The sequence below is a fragment of the Lampetra fluviatilis genome, chromosome 4 (genome assembly GCF_964198595.1).
Source record: "Lampetra fluviatilis chromosome 4, kcLamFluv1.1, whole genome shotgun sequence".
NCBI classification, from domain to species: Eukaryota; Metazoa; Chordata; class Hyperoartia; order Petromyzontiformes; family Petromyzontidae; genus Lampetra; species Lampetra fluviatilis.
In genome coordinates, this window is record NC_136278.1 from 12,981,526 (window position 1) to 13,008,050 (window position 26,525).

Genomic DNA, 26,525 nt, shown 5'->3' on the forward strand with positions numbered 1-26,525 from the left:
ATTGGGTCCATATTTTGAAACACCCTGTATCTCTTTTTCAGAAGCGACCTGGCTATCATAAATGATTGCTCAACGAAGTGGCTTATCATGCGGAAATGTATAGCAGCCACATACTCTAAATGCATGTTGGTTCTAAATGTGGAGGGAAAAACCGGAGGACCCGGAGAAAATCCACGTGATCACGGGGGGAGAGACAACCCCAAATACACAGGCGTCGGAGTCAGGATAGAACCTACCACCTCCTGAATACCAGGCGAGGTAGTTAATATGAGTCCCCAGAGTACATTGTCAACTTGCAAGTTTAAGTATTGACATTGCCCGCTGGGGACTCTGATAGGTGGAAGTCTCAGACGTGTTTTGCAGGTCCTGTTTTTTTCATTGGTCTTTCAAAATGTTGAACAGACGGTGCTGAATTCTCACTTGATACTTTCTGGAAAGCTGCTAGGGGCTTGGTTGGAGTAGGGATTATCGGCGTAATGCACTGCCGTAAGAGTGGACAAGGCATGCCTATAGCGAGGTGGATGTGGCCTGCCAAAAATAATTTGCCGGAACAGTGTACCAGACTCTTCTCGCTGAGATGAAGCACTGTGAATGGATCAACTGAATTTACAGAAGAATGTGAACAATGCTGGGGGAAACTGAGGGAATCATCTACAAAATCAGCGTGTGGTTCTATGGAGGCTGTAAACTGTTTCGTGCATTTTGGTGGATCCTTACTGAATTGTACATTTACCAAACTATGTAATCAATTGTATGAACCATGTCATCGAACAATGCAACCTATTGTACGAACTATTGATCGATTGTACGAACTATGTAGTCCAACTATGCAGTCGATTGACCTGCCTTGGCCTCGTGCCACTTGCTCCGCTCCCCTCTACTCCAGCGCTGGACGACGAGCGGTGCGACAAATACACGGACTGCGCCAGCTGCACCTCCAACACCAACGGCTGCTTGTGGTGCGAGGACCAGTGCATCTCGGACAGCAGCAACTGCACGGAGGTTGTCCACGTTCACTCTCGCCCTTCTTCATTCCAGCGATTAATTGGATTTTTTTGAATATCGAAAATTGGCGATTGAAAGCATCGATAAATACAGGAGGTAATAGTTAAGAGATTGAAACAAGTATGTGCATATGATGATCACCGTTAACACTCCTGGACATCTGTGAAAAAATAGCTTTTTAGCTCATCGGATTCCTCCAATATGAATAAATATTCTGATTCTGACTCCTTTGCGTTGCACCCTGGTGGCACGAGCACTTTGCCAGCGAAAAATAACTTAATTGGAATCTGCATAGCAATCATTGCCCCCTAGTTTGTAGAAATGTATGATGAACTTCTTTTGCACGGTACGTAGCAAACTGTGCTAATCGGAGATGCGGGGGAAGTTCTAAAGACATGAGTATTCGATCTCGATTTAAAAGTCCACAGTTCCCAGTGGATTCCTAATATTGTAGAGAAGAGCGTTCCAGACGGCCGCAGAAGCGCATCTGAAAGCGCCGCACAATGCGATGACCACCGTTTTTGTTCGACGGCGAGCAGCCAAAAGCCGCCGCCGCTGCTGCGAGGGATGACCACCGGAGTTCGCGTGACAATGGTTTACGCTCCTTGACAAGGCCAGCGAGGTATCGTGTGCTTGATTAGTGGCAAGTACTCGGCGTGTAATGAACTTTGAAAAAAGTCATGTTAATATTCCACTCAAATGCCCCTCAATCCTTTGTGCCGTGTGTCTCCTGACCCCGTGTGTCCGTCCAGGGTGAAGCGGTGATGAACCTCACAGAGTGCGTGCCCAGCACGGAGGAAGTGTGCAACAAGCTGACGAGCTGCACCACCTGCCTGCTCGAGTCCAACTGCCAGTGGGATGCCAAGGAACAGGAGTGCACCACCATTGCAGGTGCTCGCGCGACAGGAACGGTGCATTTACATTTATCCACGTTACTCGACTCGAGTGATTAATCCGAGGAATAGGATTCGTCATTGCGTAGAGAAGTCCCGGACATGGTGCAAGAGACTCACTCAGTCCACGGAACGACGTACGCTTTGAACTCAACTGAACGACGAACGTGAACGAAGAAAGACCGATGGATTCCTGTGAATGACATATACTGTAATGGAGGATGGACTCCACTCACCGCTCACGCTGCAGGGACGACTCTAACAGACTCCACTCACACTGCAGGGACGACTCTAACAGACTCCACTCACACTGCAGGGACGACTCTAACGAACTCCACCCCTCACTCACACTTGTGCCTCACAGCAACAAGCGCCTGGGTTCGATTCCTACCTCGGGCACCTTTGCGTGTGAAGCTTCTACGTTATCTCTCTCCCTCTGTTCTCTCACGGGCTTACTCTGGTTTCTCCGGCTTCTTCCCCATCGCTAAGACAACACACAATGTAACTGGCATTGTCCTAAACATGCCAGCGCCGACAAACATACGCCGCAAATGACTCATTTCGGATTATACATAGCAATGTTGTCCCCATAGGTGCTCGCTTACAGCACTGGAAGCCTGTTAAGCTGAACATGTTCTCTTGGTGCTCTGTCTCAATAGCAGGCCCTTGGCTGTCATCTTCTCCATCCTGTTCTCTGGCCTCCTCTCCGTTTACACAAACGCCCCCTCACTTCATCTCAGACCTCCCAATCCTCGTAGAATGTGCCATGGTGGTGAGATGTTAAGTACCTCGCCTGGTATACAGGAGGTTGTGGGTTCCATCCCGACCCTGACGTCTGTATATTTGTAGTTTGCAGTGTCTATCTCCCGTGGTTGTGTGGATTTTTCTCCGGGTCCTCCACATTTTTCTTCGGGTCCTCCGCATTTAGAATCAACATGTGTTTAGAGAATTTGGTTTTTATAAATGTCCACGTAATAAGCCACTTCATTGGGCTACGAATCTCAGTGGGCCTTGCCTGGTAACATATAATGTATTTTATAGTTTAGTTTAAATGTCCAATCCAGTTCTTCTTTCTCCTTCATGACGACCTCCATATTCGTCGTAAGCGGTGGGGAGTGGGGGGTATATCTCTCCGTCTTGTTCCCTGCACGTGAATGTGCGCGTGTGCCACAGCGCACCTATGCGGCGAGCGCTGGATGCGCATGGGCGCCCAGTGTCTCCGCGTGCTGCCCGAGGCGGTGAGCAACGACGACGCCAAGCTGCAGTGCTACAACGAGCACGCGGCGCTTGCGTCGCTCACCTCGCAGCGTCACGTCGACTTTCTGCTCGCGTCCCTGCGCCGGGACCATCCGCAGGTATTACCCGCGGGCAGCGCCCGCGCGCGTCCTACGGCTAGGTGGCAAGCTTCCCGTGAGGCGACAGTTCCTGGGTTGACGTTGCGCGCACTTTTCGTGCGTTTTGAGAATTTTCGTGCAAAAACAACTTGACCCTTTTTTGTGATGCTTTTTTGGAGTTTGCGTGTTCTCACTGTGGTCGCGTGGATTTTTCTCCGGGTCCTCCGGTTTTTCGCTCCACATTTAGAAACATGTGTTTAGAGTATTTAGCTGCTTTAAATTTCCACGTGATAAGCCACTTCGTTGAGCTATCATTTGTGGCCAGGTCACTTCTGAAAAAGAGCTATATAGCTCAGTGGGCCTTACATGGTAAAATAAAAAAAGTTTAGTTTTTAGCTTAGTTTTGAATTAATATTGCTTTATTGAAATAATATCCCCTCAATTTGTGTTTTCGTGTCACGAGATCAACATTCCATGAGAATCTCTCGCCATTTGTGGTTGAGAACAGCCCACGGAAAAGTGGATATCACCGAGCTACCTTTGAGAACCGTTCAAGTGACCTCTGGTCTACACGGTAGAGGGCAGCGTTTTTCCACTTGCTCTGCATATGAGATAGGTTTTTTTTGTCACGACATTCTGCTAATTTCTATACCACACAATGTGTTCGCTGTGTGAGCAAGGGTTAGAGGGCAATGCTCAACCAATGCTGGTGGGCACGCGGGAGCAAAGGAGGTTCGGTTCGACCGTTGGGAGTGAGGGGAAGCTGGTCTGGGAGGAAGTTGACTTTGAATGTCAGAGGTAGAGGAGATACGTTTACTTTGTTTAACCAGGCGAGGATTCAAAAGGTCGCCATCATCTCAATTGCAAGAGCGACCTTGGGTCACCAAAACTTACAAAAGCAAAGCAAATAAAATGCAGCAATAAAACAAATCATAACAACTGTGTCTCGTGATGCGTCTCATGCGTGGAATGGCAAGTGGTAGGGCCTCGCCTGGCCTTGGCCATCAGATCTCGGAGAATCTCCGGCTTCACCACGCCCTATGCAAGTAGCGTAATTGTCTGAGAACCCCTACACTGATAAGTAAGTTGCCAACTTTTCGGTGGCGCTCAACTCTGCAATATCGCCAATGAATTAATTTAGAATGCTATTTCCCCTTCATTATGTGTCCCCCACTCCGTAGTTTACACCAATGCGGATACCCTTCTGTGTTCCTCTCACCACTTGACCGCTCCTCTTGTCGTGTTTACACAGCTGACTCCCTGGGTGGGGCTGCGGAAGATTAACGTCTCCTACTGGTCTTGGGACGACATGTCACCTTTTGCCAACTCCAGTCTGCAGTGGCTCCCAAGGGAACCGAGCGACTCTGGATTCTGTGCCTATTTGGACCAATCGACCATCGCTGGGCTCCGCGCCCACCCCTGCACTAGCAAGGTGTTTGGCACTGTGTGCCAGAAGACCCTTGGTACGGTTCCCCATAGTATGTGTTGAGGAGTGAAATACGCGGTGCGCACTGTTAGCCGAGGGCAACTGAGGGCAAACGGGTGCGCGGGTGCAAACGTGAGGTTTGCACGGACAAACTGCCAGTTGTTAAGGGGCAGAGCGGGTGCAAACGGGGTCGACCGGTAGTGCAAGTCAAAGTCGGAGATGGGAGATAAGGGTTGATTGATGGGCCAACAGGCACCAGCCTGGCGAGAGCTTAAAGAGACGCACGAGGGGTCTCGGATAATTGGCAGGGGGATATAAGGGCGTGTGCGTGAGCGGAGCGGGGAGTTGTTGTTGGGGACAAGAGTGAAGACATCTTGCCGCTGCCACGTGAGCCGTCATCGAACCTCAACCCTCACGCGTCGCCGGGCGGGTGTTGGCTGATCCCCCCGCCCGGGTCAGACGGGTGAGCGGGTCTGAGGGAGCGTAGGTGAGGGCAGCGGTGTGCAGAGACGCTGTTGCGGAGATGCTGTGTGCGGAGTAGCTGTGTGCAGAGACGCTGTGTGCAGAGACGCTGTGTGTGGAGACGCTGAGTGCGAAGACGCTGTGTGTGGAGACGCTGAGTGCGGAGATGTTGTGTGCGGAGTCGCTGTGTGCGGAGACGCTGTGTGCAGAGACGCTGTGTGTGAAGTCGCTGAGTGCAAGATAAGTGAGGTGTAAAGTAGATACGAGGGGGAGAAGTTAAGCCTAAGTGACCATACAGATAGTTATAGGAGTGCCTACAACTGGTGCAAGAATAGGCGAATAAAGTATAAGCAGGTGACTTGTTACAACGTGTCGGTGTGAGTAATTTTTAAAGACACTCCATATGGATGTATATATTTATTTAAATTCATGCTATAAATGCAATTTGTAATATGTGTGTTGAAGTTCCTTTGCACCGTACGTAGCAAACTGTGCTAATCGGAGGTGACGGGCGAAGGACAAATCCGAGGTGCATTTCTCCCGGCCCAATCCTCCCCCGACCCACGCCCCCCCCCCCCGCAGTGCATCCTACTCCCTCGTCGCTGCGCTGCCGGCCTCCGTGCGCGCTGCGTCGCACCTGTGGGGAGTGCACCAGCAGTGGCTCCGAGTGCATGTGGTGCAGCAACGCCAAGCGCTGCGTCGAGTCGCACGCCTACGTGCCGTCCTTCCCCTACGGCCAGTGCATGGAGTGGAACACCGCCAACACGTGCCCACGTGAGCTGCAAACTCCGGGGGGGGGGGGGGGTTGGGGGGGGGTGGGATGGGTTTGGCGGAGGTGCGGGTGGTCTGCGCCAGCCAGCCATTTAAAGGAGAAATATTAATTTCCGCAGGCCACTTGCAAAATGTAGAAAACTTTTCGGTATACTACATTGGCAGTGGTGCACAAGCATAAATACGCAACATATTCATGAATAACACTTCCCTAAGGAGAATAAAATATAAAATGGGCATAGCATAGAAATCATCTTTATTATGAGGTCATCTCTGCTCCAATGGAACAATGGAAGAGCCTTTGCCCAAAATGTCATCTAACACGGTTCACATTTTGTCCCTATTTAAGGCGAACGTATTATATACACTTCTACAGCCAACACATTCCTGCGGAGGGAGCTGGTAGGAACGTTGGGTTGCTCGGTCAATTGCCAGGGTCAACGGCGGCGTGGTGTATTCCGCAAATATGGCCGACTGTGATGGCGGGCACAAGTCGGCGTGAGTAGGTTAAACGTTGAGTTTTATAAGGGCACCACGGGGTGACCAGCCCCTCCCCAACCAGCCCCACCCCTCCGACCCCCCACCCAGCCCCACCCTCCCCACCCAGCCCCTCCCCACCCTCCCCACCCAGCCCCTCCCTGAACGATGGACGGATGGACACAATAATCCCCTGTGGGCTGGTGTAACCAGGAGGTTCCTACCAGTATTATCTAAACACTCAGCTCTAGTCAGACCCTGCTGATTGTTGGTACCAGGGGTTTTCAAGGTTTGGCCACAGTGAAGGGAGACCGGTGAGGTACTCCTGGGTATCTGGCAGCTGCTGGGCTCAAAGTGAGGAGTGGCGCTCAGGGTGTGCGGCACTTTGCTGCCGGTGTTGTCTCCTGGCCGAAACGCATTTGGAAAAGAAAGCGCTGTAGCTCATTGAGCTTCACTTCGCAAATACACTTCCGACTTCTTCTGAATTCTGCGTATGAGAGTTGAGTGGTTCACACATGATATCCGGATCTGTCCCGTGACCAAGCGAGCCTCTGCTACTTCACATGACCTCAATATGCACCTAGCTCAGCACGTGCCGTGCCGCAGTGGCAAGATGTTAACTTCCTCGCCTGGTACACAAGAGGTCGTGGCTCCGATCCCGACCCTGACGCCTGCTGTATATTTGGAGTTTGCATGTCTCTCTCCCCGTGGTTGCGCGGATTTTTTTCCGGGTCCACCAGTTTTTCCCTTCACATTTAGAAACATACGTTGAGAGTATTTGGCTCCTAAATTTCGATTTAAAGCTTGACTGCAGGGATTCTTGGTTCTTTCGGTAAAGTCACGTAGAAGGGAAATAATAAAATAATAAAAATACAACAATACAATAAAATTCTCACGACGTTTATATTTGGCTCCTGCTCTACATTTCCACGTGATTAGTCGCTTCGTTGAGCTATGATTTGTGATAGCCAGGTCGCTTCTGAAAAAGAGCTATATAGCTCAGCGGGCCTTACCTAGTAAAATAAAAAAAAATAGTCAAAGTTTAAACTACCACTGAACGGCAAATGGTTGATTGCACGAAAAAAGCGCTTCAGCCCTGTGCCCTCGCGTAAACCGCCGACCGGCACGTCTGTGCAGCGGAGAGCTGCGCCGGCCACCGCACGTGCAGCCGCTGCCTCGACGAGCCGGGGTGCGGCTGGTGCAACGACGCGAGCCGCACGGGCCGCGGCCTGTGCCTGGAGGGCTCGTCGCGAGGCCCGCTGCGCTTGGGCAGCGCCCCGGGCGCCGACTCCGCCGTGGACCCGGCGCTGTGCCGCGCCGACTACGGCCACGAGTGGGCCTTCATACAGTGCCCACGTGAGTCTTCGCTTGCATTCCCCACGGCAGGGAGAGGGTTTCCATTGGAGCAGTGTGGTTCTTAACCTGGGGTGCATTGCGCACCCTCTGGCGGTGCGAGATGCCCTTTCTGGGGGTGCGAGACGTGGACAGATTTGTTTATAAGGTAAATCATCGAAAACACAAATTAAGCACGGGCACGTAATTACTTTGTTTCATGAAACCTATGTATTTATTAACATTATTCATTTTTTTATGATTGAGAACCCAAAGGGTGCAAGGCTGCAGTGAAGGTTAAGAACCACACTGCCTCAGAGCAGAGTGATTCTTTAACCGGGGTGGGGTACACGGACCCCTGGGAGTACGTGGCAATGTCCCTGGGGGTACGTGAGGTGATTTATACATGCGTGAGATTATATCGTGCATGAGAGTCATTGTTGAATAAACACCTATGAATTTGCCACTATAAAATAACTACGATAACCACCCACCCACCCCCTCGTGTGCCACGGTACCAACCTTCATAGGTGCTACTTGCTAACAGAACTTGCCCCAACAGTCTGTCGAGGCTGCATGAGGGGGGGTCTGTGTCTTCGTGTGCAGCCTGCCAGTGCAATGGACACAGCAACTGTGTCAACGGCAGCCTGTGTGAGAGCTGCCAGGAGCTGACGACGGGCAAGCACTGTGAGACCTGCATGTTCGGCTACTACGGAGACGCCACCAACGGAGGGAAATGTCAGGGTGAGAAACGCGCGCACGCACGCATCAAACTAAACGATGTTTTATGTTACCAGGTGTAAGGCCCACTGAGCTATGTAGCTCTTTTTCAGAAGCGACATTGACAAATTATATCTGTTCAACAAAGTGGCGCATCACGTGGACATTTATAGCTGCCAAATACTCCGAATGCATGTCGATTCTAAATGTGGAGGGAAAAACCTGAGTTACCCGGAGAAAAAAATCCACGTGACCACGGGGAGAGAGACACGCAAACTCCAAATACACAGTAGGCGTCAGGATCGAACCCACGACCTCCTGCATACCAGGCGAGGTAGTTAACATCTCGTCACCGTGGCGCGTGCTCAGTGGGCCTTACTTGGTCAAATATATATATTTTTAAGTTTACTGGCAAGTGTGGAGAGCAGGGTGTCTCCACGAATACGTGATGAGAGCTGCCCCTCACGGTCCACACTCCACCCTCGGGCCATGTTCGTTTTGCGTTGGCACAGAGTACGGCTGCTGTATGATCACTGGACAAAGAATGAACTCTGGGATTCATGTGTATGGCAGTTATCCACCGACTGTATGCACACAAAATAGATGGGCGACTGTGATTAATGCCATGTTAGTGAAGTATTGGAAAATGACGGCAGGAAACTCCTTGACGGGAACACACTTCTTTTATTAAATCTTGACTTGTAACAATACAACGCGTGGCCTCTCTTCTTCACAATGCGCTTCTCTTGACTCTGGATTCTGTGCTGCCGGCTCTCTGTGCCTCGTGTAGACTCCGCGCCTCGGCTACACTCCTCTCTCGCCTCGTGTAGACTCTGCGCCTCTGCTACACTCTCCACTCGCCTCGTGTAGACTTTGCATCTCTCTCTCTGGCTACACCGTATGCATACTCGGCTCGTGTAGACCTTCCTCTCTCTCTGGCTACACCGTATGCATACTCGGCTCGTGTAGACCGTTCTCTCTCGCTGGCTACACACTATACATTACTCAGCTCGTGTAGACCGTTCTCTCTCGCTGGCTACACACTATACGTTACTCAGCTCGTGTAGACCGTTCTCTCTCGCTGGCTACACACTATACATTACTCAGCTCGTGTAGACCGTTCTCTCTCGCTGGCTACACACTATACATTACTCAGCTCGTGTAGACCGTTCTCTCTCGCTGGCTACACACTATACATTACTCAGCTCGTGTAGACCGTTCTCTCTCGCTGGCTACACACTTATACCTTACTCTCCTCTACTCTCCATTACTCTCCATTACTCTCCTCTCCGGGCTCTATCTCTGCACCTTCGTCTTCCTTTCTTAGATGGTTCCACTTCTGCCCCTGCTCCTCTGTGCATCACCTTATATACCCCTTCTTCCCGGGAGACGGAGCGGATGCGGACCTCAACGTCGGCACCGCTCCTCAGTTACCCAATCCCCACGCGCTATCCCTACGATCCGGTTCCGCTCAGCGCGTGTTTCCACTCCCCGACCAATCACACCGCGCTGCTACCCGATCACTCCCTCTGGGCGCGTCACCGGCACACAGCCAATCAGCAGCACTACCCCCACCCGCGCACTGACGCCTGCTCCTCCCCGTCAGCGCGCGTCACCACACACACACCCGTACATACGCGCTGGCACACGACATATACACCCAGCGCGGATCACCACTACATCACCCCCTCCCACATAGCTCGCAGCCGGCCCGGCTGCTAACAACAACCAACCGCGACGATAAAACGACAACCAACAAAAAAAAAACCCCGTAACCCCCCGAGTGTGCCCCGTAACATAACACAACAACAACAACAACAAGAATAACTATGTACAGATTGACAATGAACCCGAAAAGTCAACCATAACACGATACGAGCAAATTCGAAACGAACGCGCCCCACGTCCCTGCGACTACACGCAGTGACGAGGCGCTCCAACTGCCCCGACTCCTCACGAGGCAGGTCATGCAAAGTAGCACGACCTGGCGCGAGTCCGTCTGGCTGGTCCATCGTATGGGGCGGGACACTGACGACCGTCCGGCGGTTCCGGCTGCTCCAGACGGCGCGGAACGGGCCTGAAAGGGCCGGCCCCGCCGCGGAGATCCGGCCGCCGGTGATCGGCAGCTGTCAGTTCCGAGACACCTGGGAGCAGATCAGGCGAAAATACGTGTGGATCAGGCAGAGACATTTCCCCCTCTGGGTCGCCGGTCACGTCACACGCCCGGCCATCACGACACAAGGGGAGGCCATATGGAGGCGAGAACGGTTTCAGTCGGGAGGGGTGAACGTACCACCGGCGCTTTCCCCACTTTATCTGAACGCACTGGGGCCGTGCAACGCGCACGACCTCCACGGGTCCCCTCCACGGTCTCAACAATTTAGGCGACGTAGCCAAGGGTGCCTGAGGGCAATGCAGCCAGGCCCTGTCACCTGGTTTCCATTCGTGCATGGACACCTTCCGTGCCCGCAACCGTTCATTAGCAATTTGGCGAGCCCGCGAATTAAGCCGCGCGGCCTCCCTCGCCTCTGTCAGCTTGTGAATATTAAACTTAATATGTTCTGCCAAATTAGAATTAGTTCGTGGAGCGGACAGGCCAAGTTGCGTTTCTATTGGCGGGTCAGCTTCCCGACCGTACATCAAATAGAATGGGGAAAACCCCGTAGCTGCATGGGGGGCCATTCTATACGCGGCAAGGACTCCCGGGACCTGCAGGTCCCAATCTACATGTGCCTCGCACACCTGCTGGCACAGCATGGAAGTCAAGGTTTTGTGGAGTCTCTCCACCATCCCGTCAGTCTGCGGGTGGTACGGGGAGGTACGCACCTTCTTGGTACCCAACAGATCGCACACCTCTTGCAACAATTTACTCGAAAAATTTTTACCTTGGTCGGTCAGCAGGCGTTCGGGAGCCCCCTTGTCCAGGACATAGCCCTGGACGAAGGCATCCGTCACAGCCGCTGCCGACTGGTTAGCGAGAGGCCACGCCATAGGCCATCGGGTAAAGTATTCGACCCCCACTAACAAATATTTATTCCCTCTCGGCGTGACTGGGAAGGGCCCCAAAATATCGAGTGCAACGAGCTCGTTGGTACGCGAGACCTGAATAGATTGCAGCGGTGGATTAGCTGCCACGGCCGGTGGTTTACGCCTGGCGCACTCAACGCACCCCTTCAGAATATGCACCACATCACTTCCCATTCCCGGCCAGTAATAGTCACGCTGAAGCAGGGCAAGCGTCTTGTTAACTCCCAAGTGCAAGAGGCGTTCGTGTGCCGCCAAGACAACCCTCCCCCTCACAGCGGAAGGCACCACGAGTGCGTTCCGCCGGGACAAACTGTCCCATTTCAATAACACGCCCCGCTCAAGTACATAGGAGCCGGTACGCTCCTGGTCCCCCTCGGGACCCCCAACCTTGCGGCGCAATGCTAGCAGCGAGCTGTCCGCCATCTGGAGGCGGCCCCATTCGCTGAGCGACAGCGAGAGCAGCGAGTCCCGACCCTGAGAGGCAGTGGAATCATCCCCGATCGGTGCGCCCGCTGTCGCAGCCAGTGCCCCCATCTCCCCCGCAAGCGTCGGTTTACAGCGCGCCGATCCCGACAAACACGCGCATTCATCACAAGGCAACAACCGCGACAAGCAATCGGCATTCGTGTGTCGCAACCCCTTACGGTACGTAGTCGTAAACTGATAGTCCTGGAGGACTTCCAACCAACGCGACAACTGGCCCGAGGGCTGGGCGACCCTCAATGAATACTGTAGCGCCGCGTGGTCCGTTCGGACTGTAAAGTGACGACCATAAAGATATGGCCTAAACTGCTGCACAAAAAAAAACAATGGCAAGCAGCTCGCGACGGGTGACACAGTAGCGCTGCTCCGCCGGAGACAACACCCTACTACCGTAGGCGACAACTCTTTCGACACCCCCAACGACTTGGGATAGCACCCCCCCAATGCCCGTGTTGCTAGCATCCGTGTCCAGCAAAAAGGGACTGGCAAAATCGGGATAACACAAGGGTGGGGCACCCACCAAGGCGTCCCGGAGGGAGCGAAACGCGGCCTCCTCCTCCGGTCCCCATTTGAACTTCACTCCCTTCGCCGTTAGAGCGTGCAAGGGTTTTGCAATAGTGGCGAAGTGCTCAACGAACCGCCGATAATAAGAAGCAAACCCGATGAAACTACGCACGTCGGAAACGGACGTAGGTATCGGCCACGAACCGACACAATCCGTCTTCGCGGGATCGGTGGAGATCCCCGAAGAATCGACAATGTGACCCAAGTATCTAACGGACCTACGAAGGAGGTGACATTTGGCCGGTTTAAATTTCAACTTAGCCGATCGCATTCGCAAGAACACCCCTCTCAATCGCCGGAGGTGTTCCTCAAACGTTTTACTGAAAACAATGACATCGTCCATATAAATCAAGCATGTATCCCACTGTAAGCCCGACAAAACCAACTCCATAAGTCGCTGAAACGTCGCTGGAGAGGAGTGAAGTCCCATGGGTAACCGGTTAAACTGGAACAGCCCCCCTGGAGTCCGAAATGCTGTCTTAGGTTTCGACTCTTCGTCGAGCGGCAACTGCCAAAACCCCGATAACAAATCAAGAGTCGAAAAATATCGCGCACCAGACAATGCATCGAGGGACTCATCCATCCTGGGGAGCGGATACGCGTCAGCCACAGAGATCTTATTCAGGCGACGGAAATCAACGCAGAATCGCAGGGACCCGTCCTGCTTCTTAACCAGCACAATAGGCGCTCCCCACGGGCTAGAGGAGGGCGAAATAATATCGGCTTCTAGCATATCGTTAACAGCCGACTGAACATGTTCCTTCTCCACGGGACTCAGTCGGAAGGGATTTAGCCTGACCGGCGCCGCATCGCCCGTTTCAATGTGATGGTGCAACAAATCCGTGCACCCAATGTCATACTTATGTTTACTGAATACATCAGAGAATTCAATGAGCAACTCGCGCAGCGCACCCAACTGCGCCGCCGACAAATCGTCCGAGGCGGCACATAACGAATGGACCCACTCAAGGTCTTCCCTTGGCTCAACGTTCCGCGCGGGGCTCGAGCCCACCTGCGCAACCAACCCATCATCCCCAGGGACCTGCGCCGCGTGAGCCAGCACGGTGCCCTGCGGAATGACAGCTGGTCGCGACCCCGCGTTCAAAACCATCACAAACGGATCCCTGTCAGCCCGCACCAAAGTGTGAGCCACCGATAAATCAAGACCCCCGACAGCCTTGTTAGAAGGACCCAAAAGCATACTCTGTCCCGAAGCCTCCCTCACCCATGGTTTCCGCAACCGGAGGGGAATCAACATCTGTGAACCCGGGGGCACTTGCACTGTCTGCGTCGCCACCGCTTGTATCGTAGCGCACGCCGTCCGAATGTCAGTAGGGCCCGTCAAAAATGAAATCCGGCGACCCGATGGCAGTTCAATGCATCGTTGATCGATAAGAATTTTAATGGGCATTTTAGCCAAAAAGTCAGTGCCCAAAAGACACGGAACTGCCAAAGAAGACGAAACGAAAACGGGTCCCGACAATTTGATATCTCCAATGCAAATGGACGCCCTAACCTGACCGATAATGCCCAACGATCCCCCATTAGCGGCGTAAAATGGCACATCCACTGGAAGCAGCGGACGACATTGGACCGGAAGAATATTATAAATGAGGTCCGATATAATAGTTGCCGATGCCCCCGTGTCCACTAACACCCTAATCTCAACCCCATCAATAGATCCCGTAACAACGGACGAACCTGCCGAAGCAGCCACAATTCTATGCCCCAATTCCGCCCATTCAATGTCTCCCTGGTCCCGGCCGAACCCCCCTCGCCGAACCGAATCCCCGAACCTTAACCGGCCCTCCTCCGCCGCAACGCGGCGTCCCATGTGTGCCGAATAAACAGGCCGAGCGTGTGAGGTGCCGCGACTTGCCGGGGATTGTAGAGATGACTTGGGCTCTCGGTCGTCGTCCAGCCGAGCTCCCATGGCGCGCTGCCGCGGAGCGCGGCACCCGGACGCCACGTGGCCCCGGAGGCCGCAGTTATAGCACGTGACGAGGGTCGGAGTAGATCTTGGTTGCTCCGACTTTCGGCCCGATCGCAGAGGCGACCGGGCCCCCGGCCTCCAGTCCCCTGGTCGTCCCGTGGCGAACGCCTCCTCTCGTGGGCTGACGACTTGGGGTTCGGCGACCACCAAACCCGGGGCTGCGACGACAGCAGCGTTGCAACCAACGCCTTGCTTCCGTTGTAGGGCCTCGTGCGCTTGAATACTCGTGGCGACTCTCAAAGAAGAAATATCAATCTCGTCAGCTGTGTTGATAGGGACCCCCAGGTCCTGCGCCAACTTGAGCAGCTGCTCCAAAACCATCGCGTCTTGGCCCTCCTCGTCCATCCGAGGGAACGCAGCATCAGCAAGAGCCAGCAACGCCGTGCGATAGGCCAGCGCGGTCTCCGTGGCCGCTTTCCGTCTTGCGTAGAACTGATGGCGGCACGTAGAGGGAGGCCCGTAGACCCTGGCCAACAAACCCAGCGCATCCTTCAGCGTGGAGCGGTCCGACTTCCGTGCAGCCCTGAAGGCCGCGAGCGCATCGTCGTCCAGCATGGCGGGCAATGCCCGCAGCGCCGTAGCATCGGACCACGCTGACATCTCTTGATGCGCCAAAAACCTTCGCTGAAATTGGCCCCAGTCTCCGCCTTCCGCCTTGAAGGCTGACAACGTGGGCAGGCGCTGCTGAAAAATGAAGTCATCCGCCTCGTGGTTCCTCTCCGCCTGTCCGTCGGTGTCTAAGATGGCGGCTCCAGCAGCAGACGTAAGATGGCGGACCCCCTCGCGCGCTGATGACGTCGATGCGCGCGCTTGGGAACCCACCACCACGTGGCGCTCGCCGTTCCCGCCAAAAGTAGGCCCAGGCGCAATGGCGGGAATCCCCCATTCGTTTTGGCGGGAATCTGCGGGGCGACCTTGTAAAATGTCCCCCACCGTCCCCGCTCCTCCCGACGAGCTGATCTCCGCCAAGATGGACGCGGCGGCGAGCAGCAGCTCCGCCAGTCGGGAGTGCGCCTCACGAAGCCCGGCGTCTGTCCCCGGTCGCTCGGCCGGCGCCGTCGACGGACCCTGCAGCGTGGGCAAGTCCTCTTCCTCACCCCCCGCCACCAGCGGCCCCGAGTCGTCCAGGTCTTCCTCGCGGTCAATCCCGTGGGTCCTACGGGTCTTCCTCGTCTCCATACTTGGAAGCCCGTTTCACTTCTGACGCCAGATGAAGTATTGGAAAATGACGGCAGGAAACTCCTTGACGGGAACACACTTCTTTTATTAAATCTTGACTTGTAACAATACAACGCGTGGCCTCTCTTCTTCACAATGCGCTTCTCTTGACTCTGGATTCTGTGCTGCCGGCTCTCTGTGCCTCGTGTAGACTCCGCGCCTCGGCTACACTCCTCTCTCGCCTCGTGTAGACTCTGCGCCTCTGCTACACTCTCCACTCGCCTCGTGTAGACTTTGCATCTCTCTCTCTGGCTACACCGTATGCATACTCGGCTCGTGTAGACCTTCCTCTCTCTCTGGCTACACCGTATGCATACTCGGCTCGTGTAGACCGTTCTCTCTCGCTGGCTACACACTATACATTACTCAGCTCGTGTAGACCGTTCTCTCTCGCTGGCTACACACTATACGTTACTCAGCTCGTGTAGACCGTTCTCTCTCGCTGGCTACACACTATACATTACTCAGCTCGTGTAGACCGTTCTCTCTCGCTGGCTACACACTATACATTACTCAGCTCGTGTAGACCGTTCTCTCTCGCTGGCTACACACTATACATTACTCAGCTCGTGTAGACCGTTCTCTCTCGCTGGCTACACACTTATACCTTACTCTCCTCTACTCTCCATTACTCTCCATTACTCTCCTCTCCGGGCTCTATCTCTGCACCTTCGTCTTCCTTTCTTAGATGGTTCCACTTCTGCCCCTGCTCCTCTGTGCATCACCTTATATACCCCTTCTTCCCGGGAGACGGAGCGGATGCGGACCTCAACGTCGGCACCGCTCCTCAGTTACCCAATCCCCACGCGCTATCCCTACGATCCGGTTCCGCTCAGCGCGTGTTTCCACTCCCCGACCAATCACACCGCGCTGCTACCCGATCACTCCCTCTGGGCGCGTCACCGGCACACAGCCAATCAGCAGCACTGCCCCCACCCGCGCACTGACGCCTGCTCCTCCCCGTCAGCGCGCGTCACCACACACACACCCGTACATACGCGCTGGCACACGACATATACACCCAGCGCGTATCACCACTACATTAGTACTACTGCTACAGACAAGGATAATGATAATTAATTAACCCTTTTCCGTTCCGAGACGTCTGCAAGTTGCAGGGAGGGTCTCGTTCAACCGCTGAATCTCGGAACACGCAAATGGTCAGCGTTCATTTTATTTAGGGAAGCGTAGCACCCTTGTTTTTAAAGACATTGTTCTCACTGCAGAGAAATGTAGCGACACGACCACACTCTATGATAGCTAACACCAAACTTTGTCACACACCCGCACGCATGGCCTTGAGGGAGCCCTGGTACCGATAAAGTTATTTTATTTTAGTTTTTCTTCTGATTCCATGCACTCCACGCTTGCGGAGTGAATGGTGTGGACATAGTGGTGATGATAATGGCGATGCTGACGATGCCGATATTGTTCTTGCAGAGTGTTTTTGCAATGGTCATGCGACCAACTGCAACCCACTGACGGGGAAGTGCTTCTGTACCACCAAAGGCATCCGTGGAGACCAGTGTGAAGTGTACGTGTATTCACACAATCGCACTATTGCACCTTCACGCACACATGAACACAAATTCTTGGTTTGTTTAACCGCCTGAAAAAGACCACATCGTGCCTCTACCATTTATTCAATGGCTTGCCACACACCTGCTCAGCATCACCCAAGTGTCGATCATTGCCTGCAAACGCCTTTAATGTGTTTATTATATATAGCTTTCATGTTATAACCTTATTCTCTTCCAACAAACATCCCTCTCCAACAGTGTGCATTCTCAACCGACTGCCCAACAACCACCACATGATGTCCCCTTTTCTCCTCTGGCGCTTGGATAATCTCACCACGTGTATCGTCGCACTATCAACATCTCAGAGTTCATAATAAAGGTTTTTGGGTTAGATCGCGTTATTTATAAATGTGTCGTAACCCTCCACCACCCGACACGGCCAAACAGTAAAACATGTGTCACGTTTACAAAGGACAAAATAATTCACTTCTTTAGCCCACCGGTGTGTTGAAGAGCGAATCAACATCATTTAAAATTTGAGTACGACGTTTTGCTGGTAATTACATCCAGCTTCATCGGGCGATTTGCCAGAATGGTGAGGCTCTCCTCTTGCTCCCGGTCTTAAATAGAGCAGCAGCAGCAGGGTGACGTCATCATTAAATTCAATAAGGTGCAGTGATTTGAGGCGGAGAGGGGGAGTTGTTCAAATTTTAAAGCACCTCAGAGTGATAGCGACTTGTTGTTTGTTTACCCAGGTGTGAGACGGAGAACCGCTACCTGGGCAATTCCCTGAAGGGAACCTGCTACTGTGAGTACTCGCTCCGTGACCTGCTGTCGAACCCAGCGATGTGTGTCGACTACATCCCTGTCAACCCCTTGTCAGTGCCCTACCTTCTTACGGACCAATTCAGACTTTATTCATCACCCCGTGCCCCTTATACATCTCAACGTTCATCCTGCAAAGTCTCATCATAAGGGAGAAACAATTTTTTTTGTCCATATTGAAACAGCTGTACGCTGTATGGGCTTGAAAACTCAATTTCCCTGTACAAGAATACAGGTAAATCGTGTGGGTTGACAGCTATGAGAATACTTACAAGGACATGGCCAAATTAACAGTAAATGGAAAACAAAAATAGGGCACTGGAAATTTGTGAACTCTTATCTACGAAACAATCATAATATTAGCTCACGATACAATTTTAGTGCATTTACTATTCGCACCGTTCTCATAATGGCGCAGGGCTATTTACGAAGGCGTTATATTTTACAAACAGGCATCGTCTGCCAATATGGAGCGATGCTGCTACGATGTGTAATCCCATTTAAGTGATCTGCAGCGTCATTTGTTCAATTTGGACCATGACGCCAGCACACGATGGCCTGTGTTTTTTATGACGTCAGGGGACCTTGAACGTCCACTGTGAATACATGCATGTGGAATTTCTTTTGCACCATACATAGCCAAACCGTACTAATCGTAGGTGAAGCAGACAGAACTCCATTTGTATGGTTAATACACCCGCGGTATTAACCAGGGCGGCTTTCCAGCTAATGCGCTACCGCTGAGCCCCAATAAATATTTTTTTGAACTTAAATGGCGTCACGTGACCTGTGGGGTGAGTGAATGGACAGCCTCAAGTTAGTTTTGCCCTTTGTTGTAACGGGAGAATATACGGATATCAGTACTGTATTTAAATTGGAGCCCAGGGAAAATATAAGAGATGGGTGTTTAATGCACAACAGTTGCAGGATATCACTGAAGCAATAGTGAGGTGAGGTGATGTTGGTGACATTGGGCTGAATGAGCAAATGACGTTGATATCGTATACATGTACATTTTGGCTTTACGTTTGTGTTATGAATAAACTTATTTAAACGTGAACAGTATTTCGTGCAAGGAGCGTGGCATGAATTCATCCGTTCTGCCCTGGAAATGTAGACCGTCATTAATGGACGTTGAGATCATCGGTGCTTTTCTGTGCGGTTCAGGCCTTCCCATGCTTCGGCGCTTCATAAACTCTCTTTGTTAACGTACGACGGTCTGCCTGCAAGCACACGTGCGTGCACTGTGCGTTACAACAGCGTGTCTGTGCCCCATGTTACAGACAATCTAATGGTCGACTATCAGTTCACATTCAGCCTCTCTCTGGAGGAAGACAGCCATTACACCGCTATCAACTTCAAGGCTAACCCCGATGAGGTGCGTCCACAGCTCTGCTGCCGCGAGAGAGCTCGCCACACAATACGCATTGCCGTTTGTAACAATGATTATCATCTCGATGGCTTTACTGAAACTCTAGGATTTCTTTCAAGGAACATATTGCTAAAATGGGTTTCCTCAAACAATGCTTTAGACGTGTAAAGATTACCCAAAAAACTGGGCTTAAATTCCCACGGAATATGTTGCTGGTCGTGAGCAAGACTGGAGGTGGCAACATGACGAGCGGCCGCGGGAGTCATGAGACGTGTGTGGGTGGATTTTGGTGTCCCACCGGGTGGTGAGTGGTGGTGCGGCGGTTAGCGCTACGCTGCGCTACGAACCCGGCGACACGCGTTCGATTCCCGCTCATGGCCACCAACACCGGTGACGATTATCTGAACCGGTCCTGGGCCTCCCCTAGGTCGACTCAGCCTCAAATGAGTATCTGGTGCGATGTGTAAACATTGTCGCTGGGGAGACAAAGGCGGCTGGGCGTGGTGCTGGCCACCCACTCACTCGTGTGCCGTGCCGTCCTTCGTAAGTGCTCGCGAACAGCACTTTCCCTTACAGTCTGTGAAAGCTATATGGGGGATCTTTGTGCCACTGGGCATACACATTTTTTATGGGTTTCTGACTCTGACATATCCGACTTGAACTTAAGCCCTGCGAAGAAGATTGTAGCAACTTCAAGGACAGTGCATATCATTATCATTATCAGAGTTGTTTCTTTTTGTTTGCATTTTGGCTGCTTGTGTTGTGGTTATTGCAAACATGATGCCTTGTATAAAGGTGTCAGTTTTTGTACCAGTTGAAAGGGTAAAAACCTACTACTACAAGATTGTAACAAGTTTAAATAATGATACAATTTTACGTAGATGCGTTTGAGAGTATTTGTTAATGTCTAAGTCTACCTGGATTTTTGGTATGAAGGAAATACTGTGCTATAGTTGTGATCTCATCTCATTGCTGGGCAGAACCGAGACATGGACATGTTTATCAATGCATCGAAGAGCTTCAACCTCAACATCACGTGGTCCTCGCGTTCCTCCGGTAAGATCGCCGTGCACTGTTCGTACGTTTGTGTGAACGTCAGAAGGGATTACTTTCCAGGAGGGTTGAGCAGTGGGGAGTAGAATGACCCCCACGTAATTCCGTCTTCCTCAGAGGTTTAAAAAAATAGTTTTTTTTACAAAGTACGTAACCCCGTGCCAGATTGTCCGCAACATCGTCATACCGCCCCCACCCGCCCCTCCCCTAACACCATCGCCTCCATCCACCCAGCAGTCTAAATGGATTCATCAAGTCAATCAATTGGCCGGTCGCGTGTGTGGAGGGGTAAAATATTGGTAGGCCTCACCTTTTATGTGATCCATTCAAATACGTCTGGTCAATGTGGAAGAGAAGCCCCAATGCAGAGAATTTGCTCTATAGCAGTTGTGTGAGCAGAGCAATTGCAGGGCTGAACCTTAACAATTTTTTTTGTTCTACCCTTTGAGGGTTCTGCATCACGCACGCTCTCCCTTGTTACGCGTTTCCCACTGAGTGTTTATATATTATAGTTATTTGTCTACTGTATCACCCTGGTTTACGTGAAAGATGTGCCAATGAATATTGAAATGACTTAAATCAAAGGGATTTACAGCGTAGGTGGTGGAGACGAAGGCTGAGAGGCGACGGATAACGAGATAAGGACGGACGATGATCCTGTGCGGGTTGAGGCAACGAAAATCGGGTAGCAGTGTTAATAAAGTGACGACGTATTTGAGAAATGACGTAAAATGGGGAGACATAAATCGGGGTATTACTTTATTTAAAACTATTTCTTGAAAACTCTTTTTTTTATTTTACCAGGGAAGGCCTGGTAGTTAGTTATATAGTTCTTTTTCAGAAGCGACTTGGCCCAAAACTGATAGCTCAACAAAGTGGTTTATTGCGTGAAAATGGATTGCAGCCAAATACTCTAAACGCACGTTTATAAATGTGTAATAAAAGACTCCGTCAGGCACTGCTGGTCTCCGCTTGTCTTTTATTCAGGTTTTTCTCCGCACCCCACTGGCCTCCTCCACGGACCAGCGTCGTCTCGCGCGCGCCCCGCGCACGCTCCCTCTCGCGTGCCACGCACGCTCCTCTGTTAGCTCCTCCACTCGTCCTCACACCCCGCTGGTCCTGACAAGGGACCAGCATCTCCTCTCGCGTGCCCCACACGCTCCTCTCGCGTGCCACGCACGCTCCTCTCGCGTGCCACGCACGCTCCTCTCGCGTGCCACGCACGCTCCTCTTGCGTTCCCCGCACTCCTCTCGTGTGCCCCGCACGCTCCTCCGTCAGCTCCTTCTCGCGCGCGCCCCCCACGCGCTCTCCCGTTAGTCGCTCCGCTCCTCCCCGCTCTGCACACCGCTGGCCGACGGTGTGCCGAAGCCCCATCAGCCACGTGGCTGATGGCGCGGCGGCCTCCCAACATGGTCCCGCTTCTTCACTCCATCAACTGGCCTCGATCTCTTCCGGGCTCCCCTCTATAACCTCTCTCCCACGTGACCCTGATTCCTCCCTTCCGGATCGTCAGATCCGGCCTTCCCATACTGCCCTGCTGGCTCCACCTCCATTCACCTCGCTTCCCATTGGAGCCGAGGTGAACGGTGGCCCCTCTCACACGCCCCCCATACCGGGCTCCGCCCCCAATACCCCGGGTCGTGTGATTGGGCCAGAGTCCAGCAGCAACCCCATTTACGCTCGCATTACAAATGTGGAGGGAAAAACCGGAGGACCCGGTGAAAGGTCCACGTGACCACGGGGAGAGAGACACGCGAACTCCAAATATACAGGCATCAGTGTCGGGATCGAATCCGCGCCCTTCGTACCAGGCGAGGCAGTTAATATCTCATCACCGCCACGTTTGTAAACCGATTTCGACGTTCGAGAACCTGCGCTACCCACGTGGATACTCGTGCGTGTTCGTGCACGTTGTTCTCCGACAGAGAGCGGAGAGGAGGTGGTGGTGGTCTCTCTCTTCAACATCAAGGAGTACGAGGACAGTTTCTCGGACGAGCAGTACGACTTCGAGGATAACCCCAACATCACCTTCTATGTCTACGTCAGCAACTTCACAGCCCCCATCTCCATCCAGGTGCCACTCGCGTTTGTGCCCGCATTGAAAAACATCGAATTTAACACCGTTATCTTAGGTTGAGGTGCAAATAAATAAATAAAACAGCTGTCTGTCAATAATAATCCACAGAAGAGTGGCCGAACTTTTGAATAACTATTTTCGGCACGAACCGTGTCGGGGTACTGCAAGATCCGACTGTGCCCCACTCGTGCTCGCCAAGCTGCATTGGCTTCCAGTTGCCGAAGGAATTCATTATAAGGTGTTTTACTCGGGGTGTTTTACTCACACTCATTCCACGCAACCACAAATGAACCACGATATCTCGCTGATCTTGTCAAGGAGCATAAACCATCATCACGCGAACTCTGGTCATCCTCACAGCGGCTTTTGGCTAACCATCAAGCAAAGATGGTCACTACATCGCGCGCTTTCAAATACGCTTTTGCGGCTATCTGGAATGCTCTTCCTTCTGATATTAGGAAACCACTGGAGCTATGCACTTTAAATCATCGAGATTGGAAGCTATTTTTTTTAGAACTGCTTTTTGTGATCAGTCCTTTGTCCTTCCCCTGCACCTTTGACTAGCACAGTTGGCTACGTACAGTTCGAAAGAAGTTCAACATTCATACACACTGTACATGTGATTGACAAACTAAAAATGTTATTTCATTTATTAATTCAGCACACTTCCATTCTCTCAGATTTCCTTCTCGCAACGGAGTAACTTCATGGATCTGGTTCAGTTCTTCGTCACTTTCTTCAGGTATGGTGCCAGACGAAGACACGACCCACCATCGCATCCTCGCACGCAGCCCAGGCCACGCCAGCGGCTGCAGTCGTAATAATAAAAATCACAGTTGGTGCCCGCTCCGTTATAAAAGCACGATGCCCAAACGAAAGCGCTAGGTTTCACAGACGAGTGTAGCCTGCCAGTTTGGGGCCGACGTTGCAAAGTGGGAGGCCAGAGTGAGGCGCCACGTGGCCACCAACCCTCTGGAAAGTGGACGGCACCAGATGGTGGCTTGGGAAAGACATTGTGTTGCCTTAGCTGAGACAGAGTGTGTGCTTTGTGATTGTAAAACACGCACTCTGGCGACTCGGTTATTCTGGCCGCACGAGAGAATCGTTTGAAATTTGTCAGAACTTTGCGAGGAGGCATCCAGCTGATGTTTCTAATGAGAAACTACAATAAATGTACGACCATCGTTAGCATAAACATGGATATAGTGGATAGACATGCGTTGTCAATGCCGTCATTGGCCACTCCTGCTTTCAGTCGTGGCATTGCCAACACGGTGACATGTAGCATGGCATTGACAAGGCTCGATTATTGCAACTCACTATTCTCTGGGACATTTGGTAAAAACAGCAAGCTGCAGCATGTATAACATTATTTAGTACGAGACGTGACGGGTACTGCAAGATCCGACCATGCCCATTCAGTGCTCGCCGAGCTGCATTGGATTCCGGTTACCGAATGAATACATTATAAGGTCACACTTATTGCACACAAGGAGCATCAACCATCGTCACGTGAACTCCGGTCATCCTCGCAGCTTCTTTTGGCGACCCATCGAACAAAGATGGTCGCTGCATCCTGCGCTTTCAATACTAGGAAGCCACTGGAAGCTATGCACTTTTAAGTGATCTCGATTGAAAACTCATTTATTGAGAACTACTTTGTGTTGTCCTTCCCCTGCACCTCAAATTAGCACGGTTGGCGATGAAAGTTGCGAAAATGGCAACATACGTACTTAAGGATATTGATGACTGTTGGCCACATATAGCCACGTGCTTAATTTGTAACCGCTGTTAGCTGCTCTTGGTTCCAGTATGTTCATGTTGCTATCCCTCTGGGGCTGACATTTTTTTGTTTTGATTGCCCTACTTCACTGCTATACTTTGTTTTGATAGTTTTTTACATTGTCATTTTGGTGATCCAGGTCACCTGCAAGTGAGACTCATGTTCTCTTGAGTTCTCACCTGGTAAAAAAACAAAACAAACTTGACCTTAACCTCACCTATGCGCACAATGAAACCGCGTGGAGTATTCTGTGGCCTCGCTCCGCCTCTGGCCACGCCCCCCTCGGGATCTTTCCCGAAAGATTTGGGGTCAGTGTCACGTGTCTCTCAAGCCCCCTTTTGGGCCCCCTTTGCTATCCTGTGCCGGTCACGTGCCCTCTCGGGATCACCCCAAGGCCACGTCCTCACGTGTCCTCTCTCTACCTGTCAATGGAACATGTCCTCGAGGGCCCGCTTCCTTGCCCTACCTTCGCCGGTGCCAGAGACAGACCGAGACACCCAATTCCGGCTTGTGACCCGAGATGGCGCACACGCCATAGTGACCCTATGATCGTCTCTTCATGTTTATTCACATCTGAACTATAAAGGCCTTTTTTATTCTTCATCGAGGCATACGGTGAAAAATAGGAAATCGCTTATTGGACATTTGACCGATTGGTATAAATGAGTCGTAACTTTTTGGCCACTCCACCGCCGCTCCTCCTGTGAATGTTTCCGGGCGAGGTTGGCAAGTTGGGACTGCGATTTGATCACTTTTTTATTGTTCGTGCTTTTTGTTTATGTGCCATTTCTGAATTTTTTATTCATTTCTTTTTTATTTTTCTTGGTAGTAGTAGTGTTTTCATTCGCTTGGTGTGTGTGTGTGTTGGGCTTAGGTTAAACGTTGAGTTTTATAAGGGCACCACGGGGTGACCAGCCCCACCCCACCCAGCCCCACCCCTCCCACCTCCCACCCAGCCCCACCCTCCCCACCCAGCCCCTCCCCACCCTCCCCTCCCCACCTAGCCCCTCCCCACCCACCCCACCTAGCCCCTCCCCACCCTCCCCTCTCCACCCACCCCCACCCCTCCCATTTTTGGATGCACGACGGACGGACACAATAATCCCATGTGGGCTGGTGGAACCAGGAGGTTCCTACCAGTAAAATTAATGTACAGCGTTGTGGGATGCTGTTGTCATGAATGATGCCGTGCATAAAATGAAAGTCGTATTAATATTATTATTAAACGTTGTGTTGCAGCTGCTTCCTTTCCCTGCTGCTGCTGGCAGCCGTTGTGTGGAAGATCAAGCACAGCTGCTGGGCATCGCACAGGAGAGAGGTACACCCATTGGAGAACTTGAGAACAGAGAGGGGATTAGAGGTGCCACGATGGGAATGTTGGGTATACAGGGAAAGGATGAAATGTGTGCAGGCATGCGGAGTTACATTGGTAAGGAGCGTAATGTAATTTTGACGAGTATTTGGCTGCTATCAATTTCCACGTGATAAGCCACTTCGTTTAACTCTTATTTGTGATAGCCAGGTTGGTTCTGAAAAATAGCTATATGGCTCAATGGGCCTTACCTGGTAACATAATTTATTTTTAAATGGTTGTAACAGTACAATAACATTTACAAATGATCCATATTTGTTGGGTTAACCCATGTGGTAAATTTATGCCAAAATTGTTGTCATTAATCCACGACCCGACAATATTGTCCCTTTTACAAAGACATCATTTTTACGTCCCAATGTACTAATCAAACTGAAACCAATCCAGCTCATCACCGGTGACTTAAGAATCGTGGGATGGAATCGTAGGACGTAGGACGAAGAACCAACAACTCGTTGCTGACCTAACATCACAGTTCCCTGGCTTTGACCTCCCTCCAAGACAGTGGACAACACTCAACAGACTCCACATGGAGGGACAGGACACGGTAGTGGGGGGGGGGCATGACGCAGTCGGCCCCCCGGCTTTACGAGCGGACGACGAGGGATGTGACCTCCAAGTGCGACTGTGGCCCCCGAGTCCCGGAGCGTGGAACTTATCACAGATCGACCGGCCCTGCACTGACACAGGTTGCGGGAGGCGCTTTATTTGCCCACTCGGCATCTCGGGAAGTCACCGAGCGCGGATCGCCAAAACTCGACGCGTCCCAATGTCCTCCCGTCATATGAAAGAAGCAGACCGGCGACGAGATTTGTCA

General features: G+C 51.9%; 1 protein-coding gene across 4 annotated transcripts in view; it reads left to right on the forward strand.

The window, feature by feature from the left end:
* Positions 1–26,525, forward strand: part of LOC144931581 (attractin-like protein 1) — a 48,433-nt gene that overhangs the window by 18,865 nt on the left and 3,043 nt on the right. For 2 of the 4 annotated variants that reach the window (XM_078855602.1, XM_078855603.1), the window contains exons 13-26: positions 887–1,002; positions 1,758–1,896; positions 3,072–3,253; positions 4,485–4,695; positions 5,703–5,894; positions 7,506–7,724; positions 8,307–8,444; positions 17,146–17,239; positions 17,981–18,033; positions 19,334–19,428; positions 20,403–20,478; positions 22,402–22,550; positions 23,234–23,295; positions 25,576–25,654. In XM_078855602.1, the coding sequence (XP_078711728.1) occupies positions 887–1,002; positions 1,758–1,896; positions 3,072–3,253; positions 4,485–4,695; positions 5,703–5,894; positions 7,506–7,724; positions 8,307–8,444; positions 17,146–17,239; positions 17,981–18,033; positions 19,334–19,428; positions 20,403–20,478; positions 22,402–22,550; positions 23,234–23,295; positions 25,576–25,654 (1,805 nt within the window). Of the gene's footprint in view, positions 1–886; positions 1,069–1,757; positions 1,897–3,071; positions 3,254–4,484; positions 4,696–5,702; positions 5,895–7,505; positions 7,725–8,306; positions 8,445–17,145; positions 17,240–17,980; positions 18,034–19,333; positions 19,429–20,402; positions 20,479–22,401; positions 22,551–23,233; positions 23,296–25,575; positions 25,655–26,525 lie in introns of those variants that run through there. The other 2 variants (XM_078855606.1, XM_078855604.1) reach the window with 2 other exon arrangements.